The sequence below is a fragment of the Clytia hemisphaerica genome, unplaced genomic scaffold (genome assembly GCF_902728285.1).
Source record: "Clytia hemisphaerica strain Z4C2 unplaced genomic scaffold, Clytia hemisphaerica genome assembly, whole genome shotgun sequence".
NCBI classification, from domain to species: domain Eukaryota; kingdom Metazoa; phylum Cnidaria; class Hydrozoa; order Leptothecata; family Clytiidae; genus Clytia; species Clytia hemisphaerica.
Genome location: NW_027104378.1, coordinates 632,129 through 652,798, shown reverse-complemented (window position 1 = coordinate 652,798; position 20,670 = coordinate 632,129). Strand labels below are relative to the sequence as shown.

The window sequence follows — 20,670 nt, the reverse complement described above, 5'->3', positions numbered from 1 at the left end:
AGTAAATTTTATCTTATTTTGAGCCTTCAGCCTTTCCACTTTTACGGTTGTTGCGCTGGGCCTGCACCATGTCACGATTTTGTTAATGCTCAACCTCGTCCCCGTGTATCTCAGGCTTTAATTACGTTACTTGATTGACGCCAGAGAATATTATCTGCGTAGCGCTAGCAGTATGTTCAAAAAGTTGAAAATACGCTGGGTGGAATGAGGTGGACCAATGCTGTGATTTTCTCAACGTCCCCCATTCGTTCAATCAAACAATTTTAAACAACTGATTTCCCATGCCGATTTGCCTTTATTTCCTTTTGCTTATTTAATTCGGCCTTATTTTATAAAGAAACGACTAAAAATCCTAATTGGATGTAATGCCGTGAACAGATTAGTCTTTAATTAAATTCATGTTGTACTTCTATAGTTTTCTACTTATCTTTCTCAATATTCATGTTGTTTAAAGTTTTTCTAATGGACTTAAGTAGCGGGAGATTTTACTATACACTACACCTGAGATTTTCACCAAAATGTTGGGGAGTCTGATCATTTGTTTATGTTTGGTGTGTATTTTGTTTAATCGTGATGTCGGTTTTTAATTTTTAGAGACTGCAATTTTTGAAGCCTTTATAAATATGTCAAAAGTCTCGACTCAATATTACAGAAATTTTTTAGAAAGTTTCCTTCTCGTTTTTTTGAAGTCACAAAGAAACAATTAGTTTTATTTTTTATGGTTACTGCTTCTTTACCGTCAAAAAAGAGTTTTCATCGAAATTCGTGCTTTACCGCATCAAAAAAGTACGGTGGAGTCTCCATACCTCGAACACGCACGGGGAACACAAACTCGTTTGAGTTATGGAGTAAGGTTTATAAGCATTGTTAACTGATGGGACCATAATCTTGTTCGAGATAAGGAGACATTCGAGTTAAAGAAACTCCGCTTTATCATGCATAGAATACTTTTAGCGATTCCATGTTTGTGGCGTCAATTTTGTCAGGATCACCCACGGAATACATTTATGTGTCAAAATAAAACTGCAAAATCAACATGTGTTGATCCTGATATTGTAATCCAATGCGTTATTTAGTCGCCACTTTCTCATGAACTTTCATCTCAAAAATAATATAATCTAAACAAGCCCAGGGCCACCATAAACGTCCCATTCTTCGTTATGATAAAATGGGCAGACCTCAATGTTTGTCGTTTTGTGGGCACTTTATGACGTCACTTTGACCATATTTAAAAAAATGCCATCTTTTGGAGTTAGAGATAGGCATCTTCTAGTTAATAGGGGTATATATAAATTTAGAAAAAGTAATTTTGTTAAAGTAGTATACGATACAAATATGTAGTTTATTGAATTCTCCTTTCATGGGATGCTAAAGTTTATTATTTTTACAGGGCAGTGAAGAGTTGATTATATATTATTTGAGAAATTTGGCATCAAAACTGGTACTTTCTAAGTAAAGTCAAACTACTACAGCCTAAAAATTATCTATTTTTGTTCTTTTTTGTAGCTGCTCTTAGCCGACTTTTTGAATAGCTTTTTGGTAGCTTCAGTGGAGTTTCTATAACTTGAATACGCACAGAAAATGCAATTTTGGAATTATGCAGATTTCAAGATATAGAGGTTCTTGGAGTCCACCAATTGAATCCACCAGTATATAGACAGTAGAATTATGTTTTATTTTGCAAATACGGTGGATTCTCGCTTATTCGAATTTCTATTTGTTGAATCTTTCTATAATTCGAACTTACTTCGTTCTCAGTTCCCGTCAAAGGGAAACATCGTAAAATGTTTTCTATATTTTGAATTTTTCCTTAATTCGAACTAATGATGTTCCCCCCGTTTGAGTTCGAATTAGGGAGAGTCAACTGTATTCTCAAACATTGAGAGATACACTGATAACTCGATCAAAGTTTTGGCATTCCCATTTATATTTCCATTTAATTCAATTTCCAGATTTCTGTGGTATAAATCAAAAGGATCAAACCATTTTGATTTTATTTTTCTTGATGTATTTGAAAGTTTTGTAGTTATTCTACTGTCAAGTAGTCAACGATTATGGCAAAGGTTTTCTATGGCTGAGTTTAGTTTTAGTACGATATCTTACATGAAAGAAAAGAAAGTTTAAAAACTATATATTATAGATTTCATAGATCTGGTCCGTCCAAAAGATTTAGATTTAAATTGTTTTCGGAGGGATTTGGTAAAGGGCTCTGCAGATTTCAGTAGCGACACATTCGCTTTTTAAAGGTGTCTTGGCGAGCTATATATTGAAATATAGTGTCATGATGAAGAGGATGTTTTATGGTCCTTAAAATGTCACTAACTTGTTCTCCCGGGGGGGGGGTACTAGGGTTGCGAGCTGATGGGGGGGATGCCGCCCGACTTTCGAACTTTGGACCCTTACCGGGACTAAAAGGGAGAAAACAAAGGAAAATTTTGGGAATTTTACGACCCTTAGCGGGACTAATTTGACCAATTTTGACACAATTTAGATCTTTCAGGGGGTAAAAAGTTGAGTCCCTTACTGGGACTGAAATTTGATTTTCTGATTTTCCCGACCCTTAGCGGGACTTTGGAAGTCCAAAAAAGGTACCCTTAAGAGCGGCACATACCGTACCCTCCATTTGCCTAAGTACCTCCCCCCCGGCTTGTTCTTAACGTTTTTGCCATCTCATCTGTTCTATAGTTTTGTTCTTATAAAAAATATTTGCTGAAAGATAAAAAATTATATTTCCACCACTTTCTAAAATTATGTTCATGAATCATCGATGGAAGTGTGGAAACGATTTCTTGGCATGTCTTCATTGTGGTTTGTTGGCTAATTGGATTGTATTTGAAACAATTTGAAAGCAAGAGTTTATTTATAAGAACACAAAAGAGAATACACTGGAGTCCCTTTAACTCAAACATCAACTCAAATGTCTCCTTAACTCGAACAATTTTGCTCGTCCCTTCAGATAACAATGCCTCGAAAGTTCCATAGCTCGAACAAATTTGTGCTCCTCGTGCATTTTCAGTTACGGAGACTCCCCTGTATACCAACACGATTCATTACATTTAAAGAAATTTCTTTGCGACGTTTTATTGACGGCCACGTAGGCCGAAATCTTACCTTATGCCCTTTACATGGGAGCTGAACCAGCTATTTGTCTTTAGAAACTTTAGAATGAATTTCTTGAAGATTTGAAGTTGGCCAAAAAAGGTTAAACTGTTACATCTAGCGACACCTCTGTATCATACGACTAGTTATTCAAGTGACTTTGAAAGTGTCAAAACAGAGCTCTGTGGTTTAACTCACTAAAGATTATATGTTTTTTATACACAAAATCTTCTTAGTACGTCAAAACAGTGTTTGTTGGCCTCTCAAAATCATGAAATCTTACTTGTTGCAAAAGACTTTTTGCGTCGAATTATAGGCTTCCCAACTGGCACAGAACGTCATAACAATGTCCACCCAAGGTCCATAACGTCCAAAGAACGTTAAGTGAACGTCGAAACAACGTTGTGTGCCAGCGCTGTGATACACAATTTTCTTGCATTCAACAGCAGTCTCCATAATCACATAACCATCATCACGAACACGAGAGGGATGAGTCAAAAGTCTAAGAAGGTTAAGTGATCGTATTATACTGCCAGAAAAAAATAAGGATTCGTCTTACAAGGATAGTAATTATATCAACAACACGAAACAAGGAAATCAGTGAACCGCGTAACTACTTCCATTAAGGAAGATATCCTCTACTTATGTTGTTTCCTGAACCTGCTTTTCAACACAGTGATGGAGTCTTTCTATACACCTGTAAAGGGAGTTCTCAAGTTCGATTGAACTCCTCCGTTGATGTTTTACTTCAAGTGCTTTGACGCACAGGTAGTCTCTTACAATTGAATGAAAAGTACATCCCTATTTTGATCCTTTACTGTACGCTACCGATAGAATTATATATCATTTTTGAGAATTATTCCATGCCGACTTGCTTGCCAACAGTTTGACACGAAGCCCGAAGAAGTAGATTTATTTGATTTTTGTACTTTTGAGTCGAGGTGAAGAGATGCTCTTATCGAAAGTTCCAAAGTTTTTCCAATCATTGTTCAAGGTATGCTTCTTCTTCTTCTTGTTCCTTTTCATTTTCATTACAATCCTATAGATACTGTTATTTATAACCCCCTTCTAGCGATAGGCATAGCGAGATACCCTGCAAAATTTATGAGGGAATGCAGATGTTTACGAAATATTCATTATCTTTTGATAAAACAAAGATAAATTACAGTGTCATAAAAATCGCTCTCATCCATAAATTTTGAAGGGTATCTCGCTACGCCTATGCTAGCGGACCTTCAAATTCACGTAGTGACGTGTTTTTTTAAAAAAATTCACGCATTCACGCAAACCGCTGGCGGAGGGTGATTTATCTTCCCTTCCACCATGTTTAAGTGAAGACAATGGAAATATAGTCTAAATTGAAAGTTAAAAATTTCCCTCTGACATTAGGATATGGGAAGATGGACTCGGATGGTGACGGGTTACAGCCGATCTGGCAATGGTTAACCTTATGATACATTACTTTTTCTAGTTCCCGTATATTTCAATTTAAACACATGGACAATACTTTCACTTCAACTATTTAGTATGTCAAGCTCAAGAGGATCTTGACCAAAAGAAAATAAGATTGGATACGGAGTATAATCGTACCATGTAGTATAAAACATCAATGAAATAAAGTCACCAAAAAACTGGCACTATGTCTCAGATCCTTTTCCTCACCGAGATTAATTCATCGTCTTTTCCCGGCTGTTTCAAAAAGAAATTGGATCATCGGATTTACTTTGAAAACAAAGATTGTGGCTAATGAAAAGTAAGAATGTCTTTGAGAGCTCACAATTAAAATTCCTTGAATTTCTTTTGGGGCCTTTTAGCCTTGGTAGATTTTAAATATATGAAATCGGTACCTGGATGAAACTTATTCCTGTGTCTAAAATGGAAACATTAATTACTTGCAACCAGCTAAAAAATAGCTTACCAACTTAAAATGTAGCTTTAGCTATCAATCAGTCAAAGTCCAGTCAAAATCTATCTTTGTGACAACTCTGTCCCACACATAATTACAATATATTGCGTTTCTTTTATAAGAAAAGTCTCTGTTTAATAATGGACTTTCTTTAAGAAAACTGTCAATTTCTCATATATGAGATAACTACAAATTTGGTATAATCAAAATAATATTGTTCCGTCTATTATCTTAGCAAAATTGACCAATCAAATATGTAATTAAATCAAAAAGCAATTTCTTGTTTGCGTGTAATTAAGCTGTACTTTTTTATTCATGCATGTAAAGGCAGAGTTTACCATCAGTGGATAAATATAATGTTTTGAGAGTTTGGAATTGAATGAATTTTTGAAGATTCTAGAGAATTTTGTGTTGCAAATCGAGAAGTTCGACTTAATGTTTTGAGCGTTCGGAATTGAATGATTTTTTCAAAGATTCAAGGGTATTTTGTGTTGCAAATCAAGAAGTTCTTGTTTAAAGACACAACTCATATATGTTTGTAAAATGATAAATAGATTTTGGAACAAGCAAGATTTATCGTGTAATGTTTTCATTTTGAAATCGTAATCTTCTAAAGGCGATTATTAAATGATGTATTTGTAATACAGTCGTGAGAAAATTAGTATTTATTATCACGACATTTTCGTCTTTTCTAAGTATCTTATTACTTAGTCTTCAAAATGGCAAGATGTGGGTAGAAATATTTATTGTTCTTTGAAAACTTTCTTTGGGATGTCAATTTCATTCGACAGTTTCATTATGCTGTTTATCATAAATTGAATATGTTTCATATTTTAACTGGTAAATAGTTGGGAAATAATAGAATTATCAATTTTTTCAAAAACAGCATAATTGTGTATGCAGATGAATTTAATATCATTCTAACAGTAAAAGTGATGTTGTTTCCTTTCTTCCTATATTCATTAAGAAAAAAACCATTAAATCATTAATTTAATATTTTATTGGTTATTCGAACGAGGATTTGTGCTAATGACTAGTGTTTTCTGTTGTACCGTTCTTTAAACAGTGCCTTAAATCTATTTTGTGATCTCTAGCAAGGGGTCAAATGTTGTTGAATTTTTTTGTGTGCTTTGAAAAGCCTTACAATCATCACAAACAAGCGAAACGTTTTTGTGAAATGCAATCTTAAGAAATCTATGTTTAAATAAAGATTTTCGACAAGTTGAAAAAACCTTCAACCAATATAAAGGAAGGAACGTTTGTTGATGTACAGTAAAAAGTCAACAAAAAGTTTTTGATGAAAATAAAATCAAAAAAGTATATTATTTCCTATCTGTTTGCTTTTGATGCTTTCAATGTGATTTGTTTGAAACAAGTTGCAGAGATTGCGTGACTAAATTTGCTCAGAATTCGTTTTACTTTATTTGACTTGATTGATGCGATAATGAGCTCCGAAAATAAATGTTTCCCGAAGTCTTTTTCTTTCTCCAAGAGTAAAAAGGTATGGGATTACATATTTATTAAAAAGAATTCTTAACTCTTTCAGGACGATACTTTTCGGCTGGATGTAACTTTTTGTGGGGACCTAATTTTAAAATTTGGCACACTGAAAAGATAGCATAAAAAGAGCTTTCCAACGAACCCAAACATGACCCATTTAGATTGCTCCAAAGCTTCGATAATTACATCTAAAGTTGGAACTTCTAAAAAAGGAAAATAAATTGATTTTTTCGATTTTCGTTGCCTTGAAAGAGTTAAATTGTTAGAGTCCTCGACTTTTCTCGATTCCAAAACGGTATTAAATAGGAAGAATCAAAGCTAGATTAACCTTCTTTATATATGGGTGTTGGCTTTTTTTTGATATTGATATTAGATAATATTTCAATTTGAATTATGTCAAATCAAAGTTTCTTGACACCCCTAGCTCTCATTGAGTATAAACAATAGAATGTAAATGATCATTCTGTTTTTTAAATCTAATCAGTGAAAACCTGCTTTTTTAGAAGAAAATAATATATATTCTACTAAGTATAAAATTATTATTAAAAACGAAAAATAAAGATGTTACAAAGAGGTTTAATGAGATTGTCTAAACGAGGCAACAAAAAATCACCTCCAGGCTCTTTACAATCTATAGAAAGCGTTCGAACCATTAACCAGGTAGGTACAGATGCAGTTAGGAGCACCCCTGTCTCAGCACCCCGGTGGAATTTTTTCTCACAGCGGGCATAAATTGTAATCCAAATTCCAATGGGGGGATAGAAATTCTATAATTCACAGGTAAAAATATAAAGTAGGGATGGTTTTGTAGTGAAACTTTTTTCCTTTCCTTTTTCAAATGGGTATGAAAATAAATTCAATTCTTCAGAGAGGCGGAAATTATAGGGTATTTTTGACACCGGGGACGAAATTTTAGCCAAATTTTCCAGTGGGTAGGGGGTCTCACCGGATCAGTGACACAGGGGTGTGTTCCTATTGGCATAAGGAAAGAAAATAGCTGTTCGAGTTGAGATTTACACGGTTGAAATGCCAAGTGAAAAAGAAATGGTTAACCATAAGACACTTCAAAAGTATTTTAATGAAATTTTACGGACATAATGATAAGGCAATGGTCCTTTTCTTCTCCCCAGCTGGCACACAACGTTTTTTCTACGTTTATCTAACGTTCACAACGTCCATATAACGTTAGATGGACGTTGAAACAATGTTGTGTGCCAGCTAGGTCCGATGTTTTCACTTGATCTTTGTCTTCATAGTCTAAGATTAAAGCTTTAAACTTTTTCAACTTTTTCAATCTTTTTCCAATTCTAGGACGAATGGACGAAATATGATGAACGTTTGATCGATGCCGCATACAAATCTGATCGTGAAAGAATCAAGTACGTATCCCGACCGACAATAAGCTGCACGTATTCCCTCTGATATGTTTTAGGAAAAAGGATGCTATAATCAGTGGCGTGGTGGGAAAATTTCTCTGGGGTGGCCAAGGCAAACATGGCGCCCTTATAAAGATTTTTTGTTTTTGGCGCCCCTCTAAATTTATGGACACAAAAAAGAGAGTGTGCGAGCGAAGCGAGGCAGAAAATTTTGAGGTGATAAGGGGCGCCTTTTTTGTTTTTTTATTTGTCAATCTTTCGATATGAACGCCTGAAAAATCCTTTCTGGCGCCCCTAATTTTTTGGCGCCTGTTCCCAAAAGGGCTCCGCTGGGGGGGGGGGGCGTGCCCCCGACCCCCCCCCCCCCTGCAACTATGCCACTGGCTATAATAGATTACATGTACCAGCTTGGTAGCAATTGATAATTATCATCAATTATATACTCAAAATACAGCTTTATATCTTTAACCAAAGTCTAGTCTTTGCTACACTTCATCGATTGATCCTTGATCGATTATAGCCTTTTTAGCATAGTAATAACTAGTTTCTCAGATTGCTACATTTAATTTAAAGAAATTAGAATTTAATGCGATATAATTTAATTGATTTTAAATTCCAAGAACATTTCCCGTGAGAAAAATAATTGACTAAGATTCCTCTTTCCAAAAGAAAAGTTTCAATATGCTCAATACCTTATTAACTGAAAAAAAGTCCATTCACTTTACGTCATGGAAACCAGGTCAGCATACTTAAAGTGATTCCCTTTAAACTGGTTTCCACATGATAGCAAAAACAGAGTGCACATCGAACAGATGGATTTTGATACAAACCATTACAAACTATTTATGCAAAATATAAAATTATTCGAAATTTATTTCACTTTTTTAGGGAAACCATTCGAAAAAAGGGTGCATCGCCAGTCAAAGTCAGTCGTGATGGGCAAACAGCGTAAGTATTGCAGAATCTTTGGTCTACTGGAACTATTTATCAATTTTAAGATTGAGATGATAGAGTCATTTTATAGCGTGCAAGTCAAGTCTTAATGCGAAAATTAGTATTACTTGGAAAGGTAACTTGCAAGTGAACCTTTATTAGCCATTGTTTGAGTCATCATAAGTTTTACTGATCAAATTAAAAAACGGGTTTTACGACTTTATATCTCCACCATAATTAAGAACATCCTTAATTTTTAAAGCTTTCGGATGTTCTTAACTTTTTGACATTTTAGCCTAAAACCTTTTCTTAACATGTTCTTTATTATGTTCCCCATTTTGTGAGCATTTTTGACAATTTCCAAAGTCCTCAAAGCCTTAAAATGCTCTGAGCTTGTTCTTGATACTTGGGCCATCGAAGCCTTATGTTCTTTTATAGTTTGTTAAAGCGAAACATGTAGGCTCTATTCATGTATTGGAAATAAAATCTCTGTTATTTTTGTCCTTAGACTTCATATATCAGTCAAGAAAGGAATGCTTGATTGTGTTGAATTCATGCTTGCTGAAAATCCTGATTTATCAACTATCGATCTGCAAGGGCGAACCGTGTACCATATAGCTGCAAGCAAGGGCGATCCTGTCATGTTGAAAAAGCTTTTAGATTATAGCCGATGGTGCCTAGAAGTCAAGGATACAAAAGAAATGACAGCATTACATTACGCAGTGGCGAGTGGCGAAAATGAATGTGTGAAACTCCTGATCAATAATAATAGCCCAGTTGATTTAAGAGATGGCGAAGGGCGTACGCCCCTTTTGACCGCCATCATGAACGGCTATGAGAAAATCGCAATGGCTCTTGTTCTACACGGTGTTGATGTTAACGCCCCTGATTATAAAGAAAGGTTCGCATATTTGACACCCCTGTATCAATCACATACCTCCAACATTCCTTTCGATAGTTTTTCTCTTTAGTTCTACTGCCATAAGTCAATTTTTGTCTTAAATCAGTTTTCATTGATTTTGATAACTTAAAAGTGAGTCGCCCATTGTTTAATACAAACAGATGACTGTGAGATAGTACCGAGTTTATGTATGTGTGTTTTTCTGTGACGGAGACGGTAAGGTTCTAATTTGACTAAATCCTGACCAGCTCAGGACGACGGTAAATCAGCACTTTTACCGTCCTCGATTTTGTGGGTCAGAAGTGCGGGTTGTTCCAAATTACTTCAGTCACTCTACCGTCCTCAAAAGTGCGAATACAAAAACTCGCTAGTGATCTTGTACGACGAGTACTAGCTTGTACCAAACTCTTCTTCACTGACTGACACACAGCAAGTTCTTTTAAAATATAAAAAAACACTCGCGAGTGGGGAGGTACAGGCTAGATGAGTCCAGAGTTTGATTTATTTCAACCTAAAATCTTATATTTAGAACACCGATATTTATGGCTTGTATCCAAGGCATGCGAGATGTTGTGGCACTCCTCATTTCAAAAGGTGCTGACTCGAAACTTGTTGATGCAGAAGGCAAAACATGTAAGTTTATCTTTAAACTCGAACCCAGTCTTTCGCTAGAGAAAGTTATCGTATCTATCAGTGAAATTGAAGAGTGGTACACGCAGTAAACTAGTCTGTTGATTAATCATGTCAGAGGGCGGGAATATAAAGGAGACGGGCGGGAATATAAAGGCGACGGGCGTTTGCTAAAATAGGAGCTGCGTAAGAGAGCGTGATACTGTTTTAGCCCGACTGGCGTGTCAGTCTAAGAGTGGTGCATGTGGCTCTGGATTGGTTTTGAATTTATGTTTTGAATTTTTACAGCACCGATTTGTGTTTTTGTGTTGAGGCTGCGATTTTTTTTAAAGTACAAAAGATTTTTGTCTGAAAATGTTTCTTAGAATTAGAAATTCAGATTTAAGATTTCGGCAATTAAAAGGGAGGATCAATGATAAGTGATAAGCAATTTGTGTGATCCCTTTTCAAACCCCTGAATTGCTAACTATCGAAAGAGGCGCATTTTTTCCGAATATGGTCGGAAGGTTTACAAATTATGAAAATAAATTTTTCCTCTTATTTCAGTGGAGCAGATAGCTGGTGAAGCTGGTCACGTGGAAATAGTTGATATTTTACGGAACAGTGCTGATTCTGGAATCATGGATATTGAACATATGCATGAAAACGATGGTACGTCAAAAATATATTCAGTAGCGTAGACAGGGGTGAAGACCGATCTGAGTAGGAGAGTAACGTTTTAATGACAAAGCACTTACCTATTCGTGGTATAAAACATAATTACTGTGTCGTTTAAATCTGCTCTCTTAAGCAAATGTTTCTTCACCCCACTGTCTACGCTACTGATATTCACCTTTTGAACAGGCTGCTGGTAACGGATTCGTACCCCTTATACTACATGAGGTTTTGTAAAAGTCTGCTATTCAGATTACCTTTTCAACAGCTCAGGATCTCTGTTGATGGTAGACTAGAAAGGGAAAAGATTCGAAGGAGGGAAAGATCTGAAAACGGAGGTTAGCCTGGGGTGGAGAAAACACTGGCGGAGGTGTTTCCAGTGTTTACGTTTGTTATAAATTCTACCGCCAATTATTTTTTCCCGTAAACCACTGTGATGACTGTAAACATTTTTCCCGCGTTTACTCACCCGTTTACTTATCCTCCAACGATTTGAATTATTTCTTATAGAAAACGAAGAAGAAGAAGAAGTACATGAAAACGGAGACGTCGATGAAACAGATCATAACATCCAAGAAGAACAATCAACAGAAATGAACGATAAAGAAAACAAACGACATAGTAGTACCAGCTCATCTTCAGCACAAAATTATATTTTAGAAGTCAAGCCCACACTGAGGTCACCGACGGATCGTGTACGAACAGACAGTGCAAATAGGCGTTCCATTGTAAGATTGTTCGACCATTCTTTATTTCTTTAGAATGTGTTTCATACCTGTGATTGTAATCCCCCGGGGGGGGGGGTACTAGGGCAAGATGGGTTACGGGGATGCTCCGCTTGTCAGGGTACCTTTTTTAACCTCCACGAATCCCAGGTAGGGTCGCAAAAAGACCAAAATAGAAAAATCAGTCCCTCGTAGGGTACCTATTTTTGGAAAATTTGGGGAAAAAGTAGAAAATTTGAGAACATTTTGGAATTTCAGTCCCATTCAGGGTCACTTTTTCCGCAAAGTTCGAGTCCCACGCAGGGTCCCTTCTTCGAACCTCAGCGGAGTACCCCTGTCGGTCGACAAGGTTAGTACCCCCCCCCCCCCCCCCCCGGGGATTGCATTTTCCATGCGCCCAGCTGGCGCACAACGTGCGTGCAAGAAGGCTGCAATAATAAAAAACACTTTTTGGCAATTTCCAAACTTACAATCACTTGTTTCTTTCTCTGCCTATAGCTGAAGAACGATGACTCTAGTTTAACGACGTCAATTATCGAATCATTGATGGGTTACGACATCGGAAATGAAACAATCAACGAAAGCACCATCGCTGAAACGCAAGAAAAAGTACGTATACATTTTTATAAGAACGTCCCAACATTTTTGAAGCCTGCAGATGTTTTTAACTTTTTTGCCATTTTTGCCAGCGAAGTCTTTTTTTGCTTATATAGTTTGTTCTCATAAAAAACGTGTATAGACATTTCATAATTTCAAAGGATCTTGGTTCTAAATTACTGATGCTTTAAAGGATGCATGGTTAGGAATCTGACAGTTATACTTCAGTCTTTTTTTTTCAAATTATACCACGCGGGAAGGGCGGAGGTTCGAAATACCGTTTTCCCGTCAAAGCTTTGGCTGAATCCCGGAACCCCGGCACCCGGCACATAACGACACCGTCACACCTTTTATAATACCGTTTTCCCGATCTCGGCACACCGTCCCTTCCCCTACCATAGCTTTGAAGAACCTGGACCATTGATTTTTTACTGTTTTTCAAACAGCTTTGTGGCATGATGGATGTTAACTTTTGATTTCTCTTTTTTTTTATCAAAATCAGTATGAACAGGAGAAATACGAAATGCAACAAGCAATCTCCGAACGTGATAAAAAAATCGAAGAATTGGAACAAGAGGTTTGTAGCCTGTTTACGTTATTTCAACGTTCATTTAACGTGTATATGGACGTTATGAACATTAGATTAGCGCTAAAACAACGTTGTGTACCAGCTGGGAAATCATTTTAGAAGAGCATTCGTGTGGATTTAAACTGAGGCCAGCTCCTGAGTCAACTTCTTAATCTTGTACTGAATTTGTGCGATGTTTGGGTTAAAAAATGATAAGCTAAAAGATGAAATTTGAGCAACTTATATACTTATATTCTTGAAAAATTATTAAACTCTTCTTAACGTAACTCCAAATCGTGGCTCTTCCTATAATCTTTCTTTACCTGTTTTTCACTTAAACCAATAAAATCAATTCATATTTCTCTCAATTTTAGATTTCAAATATCAAGAAAAAGTTACGTTGGGAAACTGATATGCGCTTCCAAGCAGAAAAAGAAGTTCTGGGACTGAAAAGCCAACTCGAAAATATTGATGTGAGTATTCCAACACCCTTTTCCCCACATAGGGGATAAAAATTTCTATTGAAATCAGAATGGGGATAAAGAATCTATTGTTCTAAGCTTAAAAAATCCAGTAGGTTTTAGAGTGTAAGAGCTGTAAGAGAAAATTGCTTGAAATTTAATCTCTATAATAAGTTCACTAATTTACATTTCTTTCAATTTTTAGATTCAACACTCAGTCAGTTCAGAAAAAGAAGAAACTCAAACACAAGTACAAGAAGAGGAACCTGAGGAAACGGAAATCGGAAACGAAGAAACGGTGGAAATGGAACAAACGGAACAATCAAAAGAGGAAACATCAGAGGAAACGAAAGAACATGAAGAAGAAAAGGAAGAGGAGACAGAAGAAGATGAATCACAAAAAGAAGTTGAAACGAAAAAAGAAGGTGATCATTATAAATCATTAAAGGCATTCCATTTTATATCCATACAAGGGAGTGGACGAACTTTTCCAAAGGGTCATCGGAGAATAATTTGCAAGAGGGGAACTGATTTTAGTTCGTCCACCCTCACTTTTTAAGATATGAAAAAAATTTTCCAACAGTTGTTTTGCAATTTTTGCCATTTTTCATGGAGTATCCAAGAAATATTATTTTGCCTTGTTCGTCCCCCCTGTATGGAAATTTAATGGAACAGCCTAATTAAAATCTAAAAGGCTTTAAATATTTTCCACAATTTTTCCAAAGAAAGCAACCAGCGATGGGTCCTAGCTGCGAACGTTTTAAAACTGCTTTTGTTTGCTACCATACCTTTGGGCTTTGCAAAGGAACCACGAATTTAATACATTTAGGCTAGTCTACCTTTATCTGTAAAACTCGAATTCTAATAGATCTTTTAATTTCTTATTTGTAGAAACAGTACAAGATCATATCAACTTTTTGGAAGATCACATATTAGGGTTAGAAGATGACATCGAAAAAAGAGACATTCAAATTACTAACTTGCAAGGAAAACTAGAGGTAAATTGATATAAGAAACATCAGAAAGACACAACAAACAACATACAGCCAACTCTCTCTATTTCGAACCTCTATAAATCGAATTTTTTCTGTAATTCGAGCAAACATTGGTCCTTTCTGCTGGAAAGAAGTGTTTAATTCTATCTATAATTCGATTCTTTCTCTACTTTGAAGAAATTTGAAGATCGAATTAGAGAGAGTCAACTATAATTTAAGAGAGAACCAAAACTATTTCGTTGGAAAAGAATACTGTAGAATATATCATTTGTGCAAGAAATATTGTGAATCTTGAAATTGCACAACCTTTTCACGGATTGATTAGTAAAAACTTGCTCTCCAAACCTATGAGAGCTAAATTCAGTACAGCCGGATCTCTATAAATTGATCACGTACAGGGAACATAAACATTCCAGTTAAGGAATTTTCGACTTACGGAGTAAGGTTTTTAAGACATTGTTATGTGAAGGGACAAAAATAACCTTGTTCGAGTTATAGAGGTTCGATTCGTACTACAACAAATATTTATATCCAGAAATTTAGACATCGATTTCGATACTTCCTTTAGAATGCTCAAGAATTGGTGGACCTCAACAATAACACGACCGTTTCCCTCGAAGTATTTAACAAATATAAAGTAAGTATTACAGGTTTTTTTATATAAGCATCCATAGAAGCCATGCATCCAACTAGAAGCTTCCGAATATTCTTAAATTTTTGAGTTCTAAGCTTTCAAATGTTCCTAACTTGTTCTTATTTTCCCCATTTTGTGAGCATTTTTTGTGCTATTTCCTAAGAAATCGGGTGGTTTAATCGGGTTTAAATGTTCTTAACTTATTCTTGATATTTTTACCTTCGAAGACCATGTTCTAATATAGCTATTTTATAAAAAATATGTAATAGGGATAAAAAGTTTGTGATTTGGTATACTGGGGGTAAATTTCTAACACAATAGACTTTTCCATTAATTACGTCACGAACATCACTTGCCTCGTATTGAAACAATTACCATGGTGATTATGTCCCTTGAGACATTAAATTATTTTTTTTAAATAGAAAGAAATAGTAAAATTTAGTAAAATCCGCTGGGAGTTAATCACCACGGCAATAATTTCAAAACGAGGCAAGTGATGTTCGTGACGTAATTTATGAAAAGGTCTATTAGAGAAATTTCAATAATCAATAGTGACAACAAGGTCAATATTTCTCGATCCAAGCATGTTCTTTCAAGCAATTTGGACTTTTATTAAAATGTTATTTTAATGTTTTTATATTTTATACTTTTAGGCGGAGAAAAAGACAGAGAGGACACAATATCGCGAACAAATCAAAATTTTAGAATCACAATTATCTGAAATTCAAGCGTCTTTGAATGAAGCTAAATCGGAAAAAGAATATTTGGAAGATCAGATGAGCTCTGAAGCTGATGAGAAAAATAACTTAATAAACACGATGAGAGATGAATCACATAAATTACAGACCAGAATGACAGTAAGGATCTTGTATTTCTATAAGTTTGCGAACGCAGTTGGAGGCGGCCCGAATGAGGCTCCTCTTTTGATAGCTATCTGGGAGGGCGCCACTCTTTCTCCCTGGATTTCTCCCACTTACCCTTCAATTGATTGCTGAGCATCAAGCAGAGAGGCATCAAGTATCATTTTCGTACTAAGTACGAAGTCTTTGGTATGACCCGTTTGGGGATTGAAACCACAACCTTGCGCACCGTAGCTGAATGCTCTACCTTTGCACTACGGTCGCATCTACTTTGATAATGAGATACAACTCTTTACAAAATTTTACGGCTTTTGCAGTTAGAGTTATTACTTCAACCTTTCAAACAAGGCTTTCCAAATGAAATATGAAATCTTGATGTTATTCAAATATTTCTTTATTTTCCAGGAATTCGAAGAGCAATACACGAAAGATATTTCATGTTACAGAGAAAATATATTGTCTCTTTATCAGGTAAGAGATTGCTGTATTTTGAGAAAGACTGCCTTCTAATAGTAATAGTCAATGTATAACCAGAGTTTTGTTGTGCAAAGAAAAAGATCCTTGGCTCTGAGACAATTATTTCTGGTTTTTATACCCCTTATCATGAATTACTCTGAAATTCAAAATTGACCTGTAGTGACAAACTGTAAGAATTTTATCGCGCATGTTTCGTGATACTCAAAGTCCCCTGGTAATAATTTGAGCCGGTTGGTATAAGATTTATTGCCTAAAATTACGAAATGCTTTTGTTTACTGGTCAGAACTTCAGAGTGACCGAAAGGAATGAGAACTAGTTTAGTTCTCCAATCTCCAATGGAAGATTTTTTTCTCTTACTAATACCGTAAATAGACGAAAATATGAGTTGAAAAAAATATATATGTGAAGAAATTAATAGAATTTTGTCCAACTATCTTCTTTCAGGAGGTTTAGGTGGTAGATCTCAATTCTCACGCCCTAAAACTGAAAGAATATTTTTTAATCTTTTAGAATAAAATGGATGAAAATCTGGACAACATTCTGAAGAAAATTGTTTTGCTGAGAAAGCAGGAATCATGAGATTCGTTGATGAGGCTGAGATCTAAGAATCAGAACAAATTTTTGAACGGATTTTTGGCTAGTCTGGATGGCACTATTGAATCTAAGATCGGATAGATAGATGGGATTTCGTGACCATGATAAATAAGTTATATTTCTGACTGACGATCCCGAACATGGTTGAACTAAGGAGTTAGTAATATTCTAAGGTGTAGCTCTATTTTTACCCCTCAAGGCAAACTCGAACCCAGTCCTTTAGTAGTTCGCTTTTTATGATTTTGATGGTACTTACGAAAGGGATATCGACTGTATCGCATCCATCAATAAAATTTAAAAAGCGATGTAATGCACCTTTTCGACCGTGTTCGCGCGGTCAGTTGCGTACCACTTAACTTTTTATTTATCCCCCTAAACTCAATGCAATTCTTTTTTGACACCTTTTTCAATTGTCTATAGGTGCGAAAAAAGACTGAAACGGTTTTAGGGTGGTAAAACGGACAAATTAATGCCCGCGCGGCCATTGGCGGCTACGGTCAAAAAAAGCGTATTGGCTCTGGGTACGAGATTTCCCTTAAGGATTGATATTTTAACATAGTTGGACTAAAATACATCAGAATACCTTTTATATTTGTTTCCGTATGGGTAGTAACTGCTTGAGATTTAAACCTTCTCATTATGGTTTAGATGAGAGACAATTAATATAATTTTCTACCACACTCCACCCAAAATCAATTTCTACAAACATTTAAGATTTGTATATAATACTGTTTTAATATTAAATATTTTTAAGATATAATAGATAAGCCTTCAGCAATACTTGGTCAAATTTTTAGGGGATAACTGATCGAGGAAAGGCATGTCATATGATATACTAAGACAATGAACGAAGAGATTTTTTTTGATTTTATTTATTTATTACGTGATACAGTATATTTTGATATTCCAATATTAGAGAAAGCTTAAAAAATAAGATATCGTTGGCCCAGATAACGTGATTCTGATTCATCACGTTGTAAAAATCTAATAAAAATGGAATTATGGGTTTATAAGGAAATCTAACTTTGGTTATATTTTTTTCACTTTTTGGGAATAAAATGTAATAAATAAATTTTGTACCAAATATTTTTATACCAATTTTTTTTTTCCTTTTATTGTCAAATACGTTTATTCATTGTAAATACATTATTTTTCATTTTGCTTTGTCACCCTATTAAATGAGAAAAAGCAGAATTATATAGAAACACTTATAAACAAAACTGCATTTTATCGAGCCCAGCCCCTTTGTTCGCTTATTTCACGATTCTGATAGCGTTCACGATTGTACCAACGTTCATTTAAAAGGTGGTGCAAGTGGCTCTGGGTATTTTTCATTCTTTTTCCACTAAAAAAAGCGGTAATAGACTCCTAGTCTGGGAAGTGGAATCATAGGTCTAGGGCTAGATGTCGTGCCCATGCCGTGCATTGGCTGAAAAGTGTGTCGTGGTTAGATTGGAAATCCTACCTAGGTCACGTGACATTACAATAGAATTTCAGCGCTTGACCATTAAGAAGCTTTGCGGGTTTTTGAAAACAATAACAGCAATACTTTTTGCCATATTCACTTTTTTTTGCTTGGAAAAGCTTAAAGCATAACATCTGGCCTTTCGGGCTTCCAATAATTGTGAGTGGAATCTTACCCCCAAATGACGGTAAAGTTCTTGCATGATATGAACTCCTCTGGGAATCAATTAAAATTGCAATTTGAAAACGAGATAAACGTTGATCTTGACGTAATTGATCAAAAGTTCTTTTATTTTTATTTTTGAATTTAAGAAGGTTGGAATGTCAAGTTTCTATTTTCACATCGGGGACAACAATTTCATTATCGAGATCGAATTTTTTCTGGTAAGTGACAGATTTTTTGTTTTTTTTTCAATTCCCCTTTTCTTAGCATCTCTCAATTTTCTTTTTTGTAATGAAAAATATTCTTTTCATTTTTATTTTAAGGCTACTTCTTAAGTCCCAATCAGGACATATTAACAAACTTATGGTTTTCGAATTAACCCCCACAAAAAAAATATGTTCCTACTTTAGAAAAAATTATATATTTTGACAGTTGATTCCTAAGTTTGAGTTTTATAATAATGGAAATGGCCTTTTCTGAGCCATTTCTCTTTTGAAATCAGATAAGACAGAAACAGGGCGTGGAAAATGTAGATGAAAAGCAAAGAAAATTTCTGTAAAAGATTTCGAATATAAAGTACTTTGGTTTTCATTCTTAATGAGCGACAGAACGAACACTGTATCAAAATTTTGGCTAAAAGGTTTTATCTTTTTTGTGTGTTGCCCCAGTGGATTCTAATAGAGTCTAATAGAGTATATCTAAATAGAAAATATGGAGTTCTAGAAATGCTTGAGGTTTTCGGGATGCCTAGATAGAAAGTTTAAATTTTCGATAGATTTTTGGTCTTGGGGTCAAGAATTTTCTTCGAATTGGAAAAGGATTCGAATTATGGAAAGTATTTTGGACCGGAAAGGCCGAACACCCGTTTATCATCAAAATGTCATCAAATCGAGTTTTTTATCAAAAGATGAAATCATTAGAATAGGCTACTTTAAATCGCTTAATGCAATTAACGTTGATGACTATTCAAGATTATATTTTCTTAAAGAATGGGTCTGTTCATACCTTCAAGTTGTTAACATTTAGCTGTGACTCAGCTTGGTGCTAAATGAAATTAATTATTTCAATTGTTAAATTTCAATGACAAACCCAAATCAAGTCGTATCCATTCCGTAGATTTATAAAGCCCGAGCCGAAGAGCTAGATGTCGTGTTTTGGCTATATAGTGTGATGTGGTTAGGTAGGAGATTCTACTTAGGTCACGTGACATTACAATATAATAGACCCGGTAGCCTTTGATATCGATCCCAGTAGAAAATTCTTTTCCAATTTTTGAAAATAATCAACTAAACTGCACAATATTGTGCTATTTTTTCTATCCCCATTTAATTTTCTGACTTGAAAACAATGGAATTTAAATACCCAGCTATAAAAACACAATGGAAAATCAAACCTCATCGAGTTCCCGTTTGTGATTTTTGTTTATCATTATGTCTAGTCAAGGAAATCAAAGATCTAGTTTACTAAGGTAAACTAAATTAGACTTAAGAATGTTACGTTGTGTAACACGTCCTAAAATCTAAAATAGTTATGGTTCTTTAATGAGTCAATTGGTAGAATTTCGATTTTTTTTCGCAATCCGTCTTACAACAGACTTTACACCCTTTGGTGTTACCCAATGTGTGAGACATTTTAAAGCCTAATTTTGTTTACTTTAATAGAATCACAAACATCAATAGCATATAATTGAAATCCAATAATTAAGTTCTAAATTGTTTTAGTAAATCTCTTTTGAATACACACTTTTTTTATAAGAACCAGTAAATTTTTTCTATGGCTCGGCTGTTCTTATTTTTTTGGCACTTTGAGCCTCAAATTGTTCTTATCCTGTTCTTATTATAGGGTGTAATAGATGTATTTTATGCGTTATACCCAATTTTTACTACTTTGACCCCTAGATTGCTTGAAATTGAGTAATTTTAGGCTCAGCATTGTTCTTAAATTGTTCTTATTTTTTTGCGATTTTGAACTTCATTGTTCTTATAAAATTGTTCTTATATAAGAAAAAAAGTCTAAATGACTTTATTGTTAACATTGATGTTATCTGTAATTAGTTCTCTTTTTTGAAATTGATTATGGAAGGTCGTCAAAAAAGGATTAGAAATGACTGTGATAGCAAAATAAGATTAAAA

At 35.0% G+C, this 20,670-nt stretch overlaps 1 protein-coding gene across 5 annotated transcripts in view; it reads left to right on the top strand.

The window, feature by feature from the left end:
* Nucleotides 1-18,112, top strand: part of LOC136819030 (ankycorbin-like) — a 32,398-nt gene extending 14,286 nt beyond the window's left edge. For 2 of the 5 annotated variants that reach the window (XM_067075189.1, XM_067075191.1), the window contains 15 exons: nt 7,817-7,884; nt 8,770-8,829; nt 9,323-9,715; nt 10,245-10,348; nt 10,892-10,996; nt 11,510-11,727; nt 12,223-12,333; nt 12,824-12,898; nt 13,264-13,362; nt 13,556-13,775; nt 14,242-14,348; nt 14,914-14,982; nt 15,633-15,836; nt 16,245-16,310; nt 16,828-18,112. In XM_067075189.1, the coding sequence (XP_066931290.1) occupies nt 7,817-7,884; nt 8,770-8,829; nt 9,323-9,715; nt 10,245-10,348; nt 10,892-10,996; nt 11,510-11,727; nt 12,223-12,333; nt 12,824-12,898; nt 13,264-13,362; nt 13,556-13,775; nt 14,242-14,348; nt 14,914-14,982; nt 15,633-15,836; nt 16,245-16,310; nt 16,828-16,896 (1,968 nt within the window). In that variant the 3' untranslated portion in view covers nt 16,897-18,112. Of the gene's footprint in view, nt 1-4,033; nt 4,094-6,400; nt 6,507-6,990; nt 7,166-7,816; nt 7,885-8,769; nt 8,830-9,322; nt 9,716-10,244; nt 10,349-10,891; nt 10,997-11,509; nt 11,728-12,222; nt 12,334-12,823; nt 12,899-13,263; nt 13,363-13,555; nt 13,776-14,241; nt 14,349-14,913; nt 14,983-15,632; nt 15,837-16,244; nt 16,311-16,827 lie in introns of those variants that run through there. The other 3 variants (XM_067075193.1, XM_067075192.1, XM_067075190.1) reach the window with 3 other exon arrangements.
* The last annotated feature ends 2,558 nt before the right edge of the window (nt 18,113-20,670 follow it).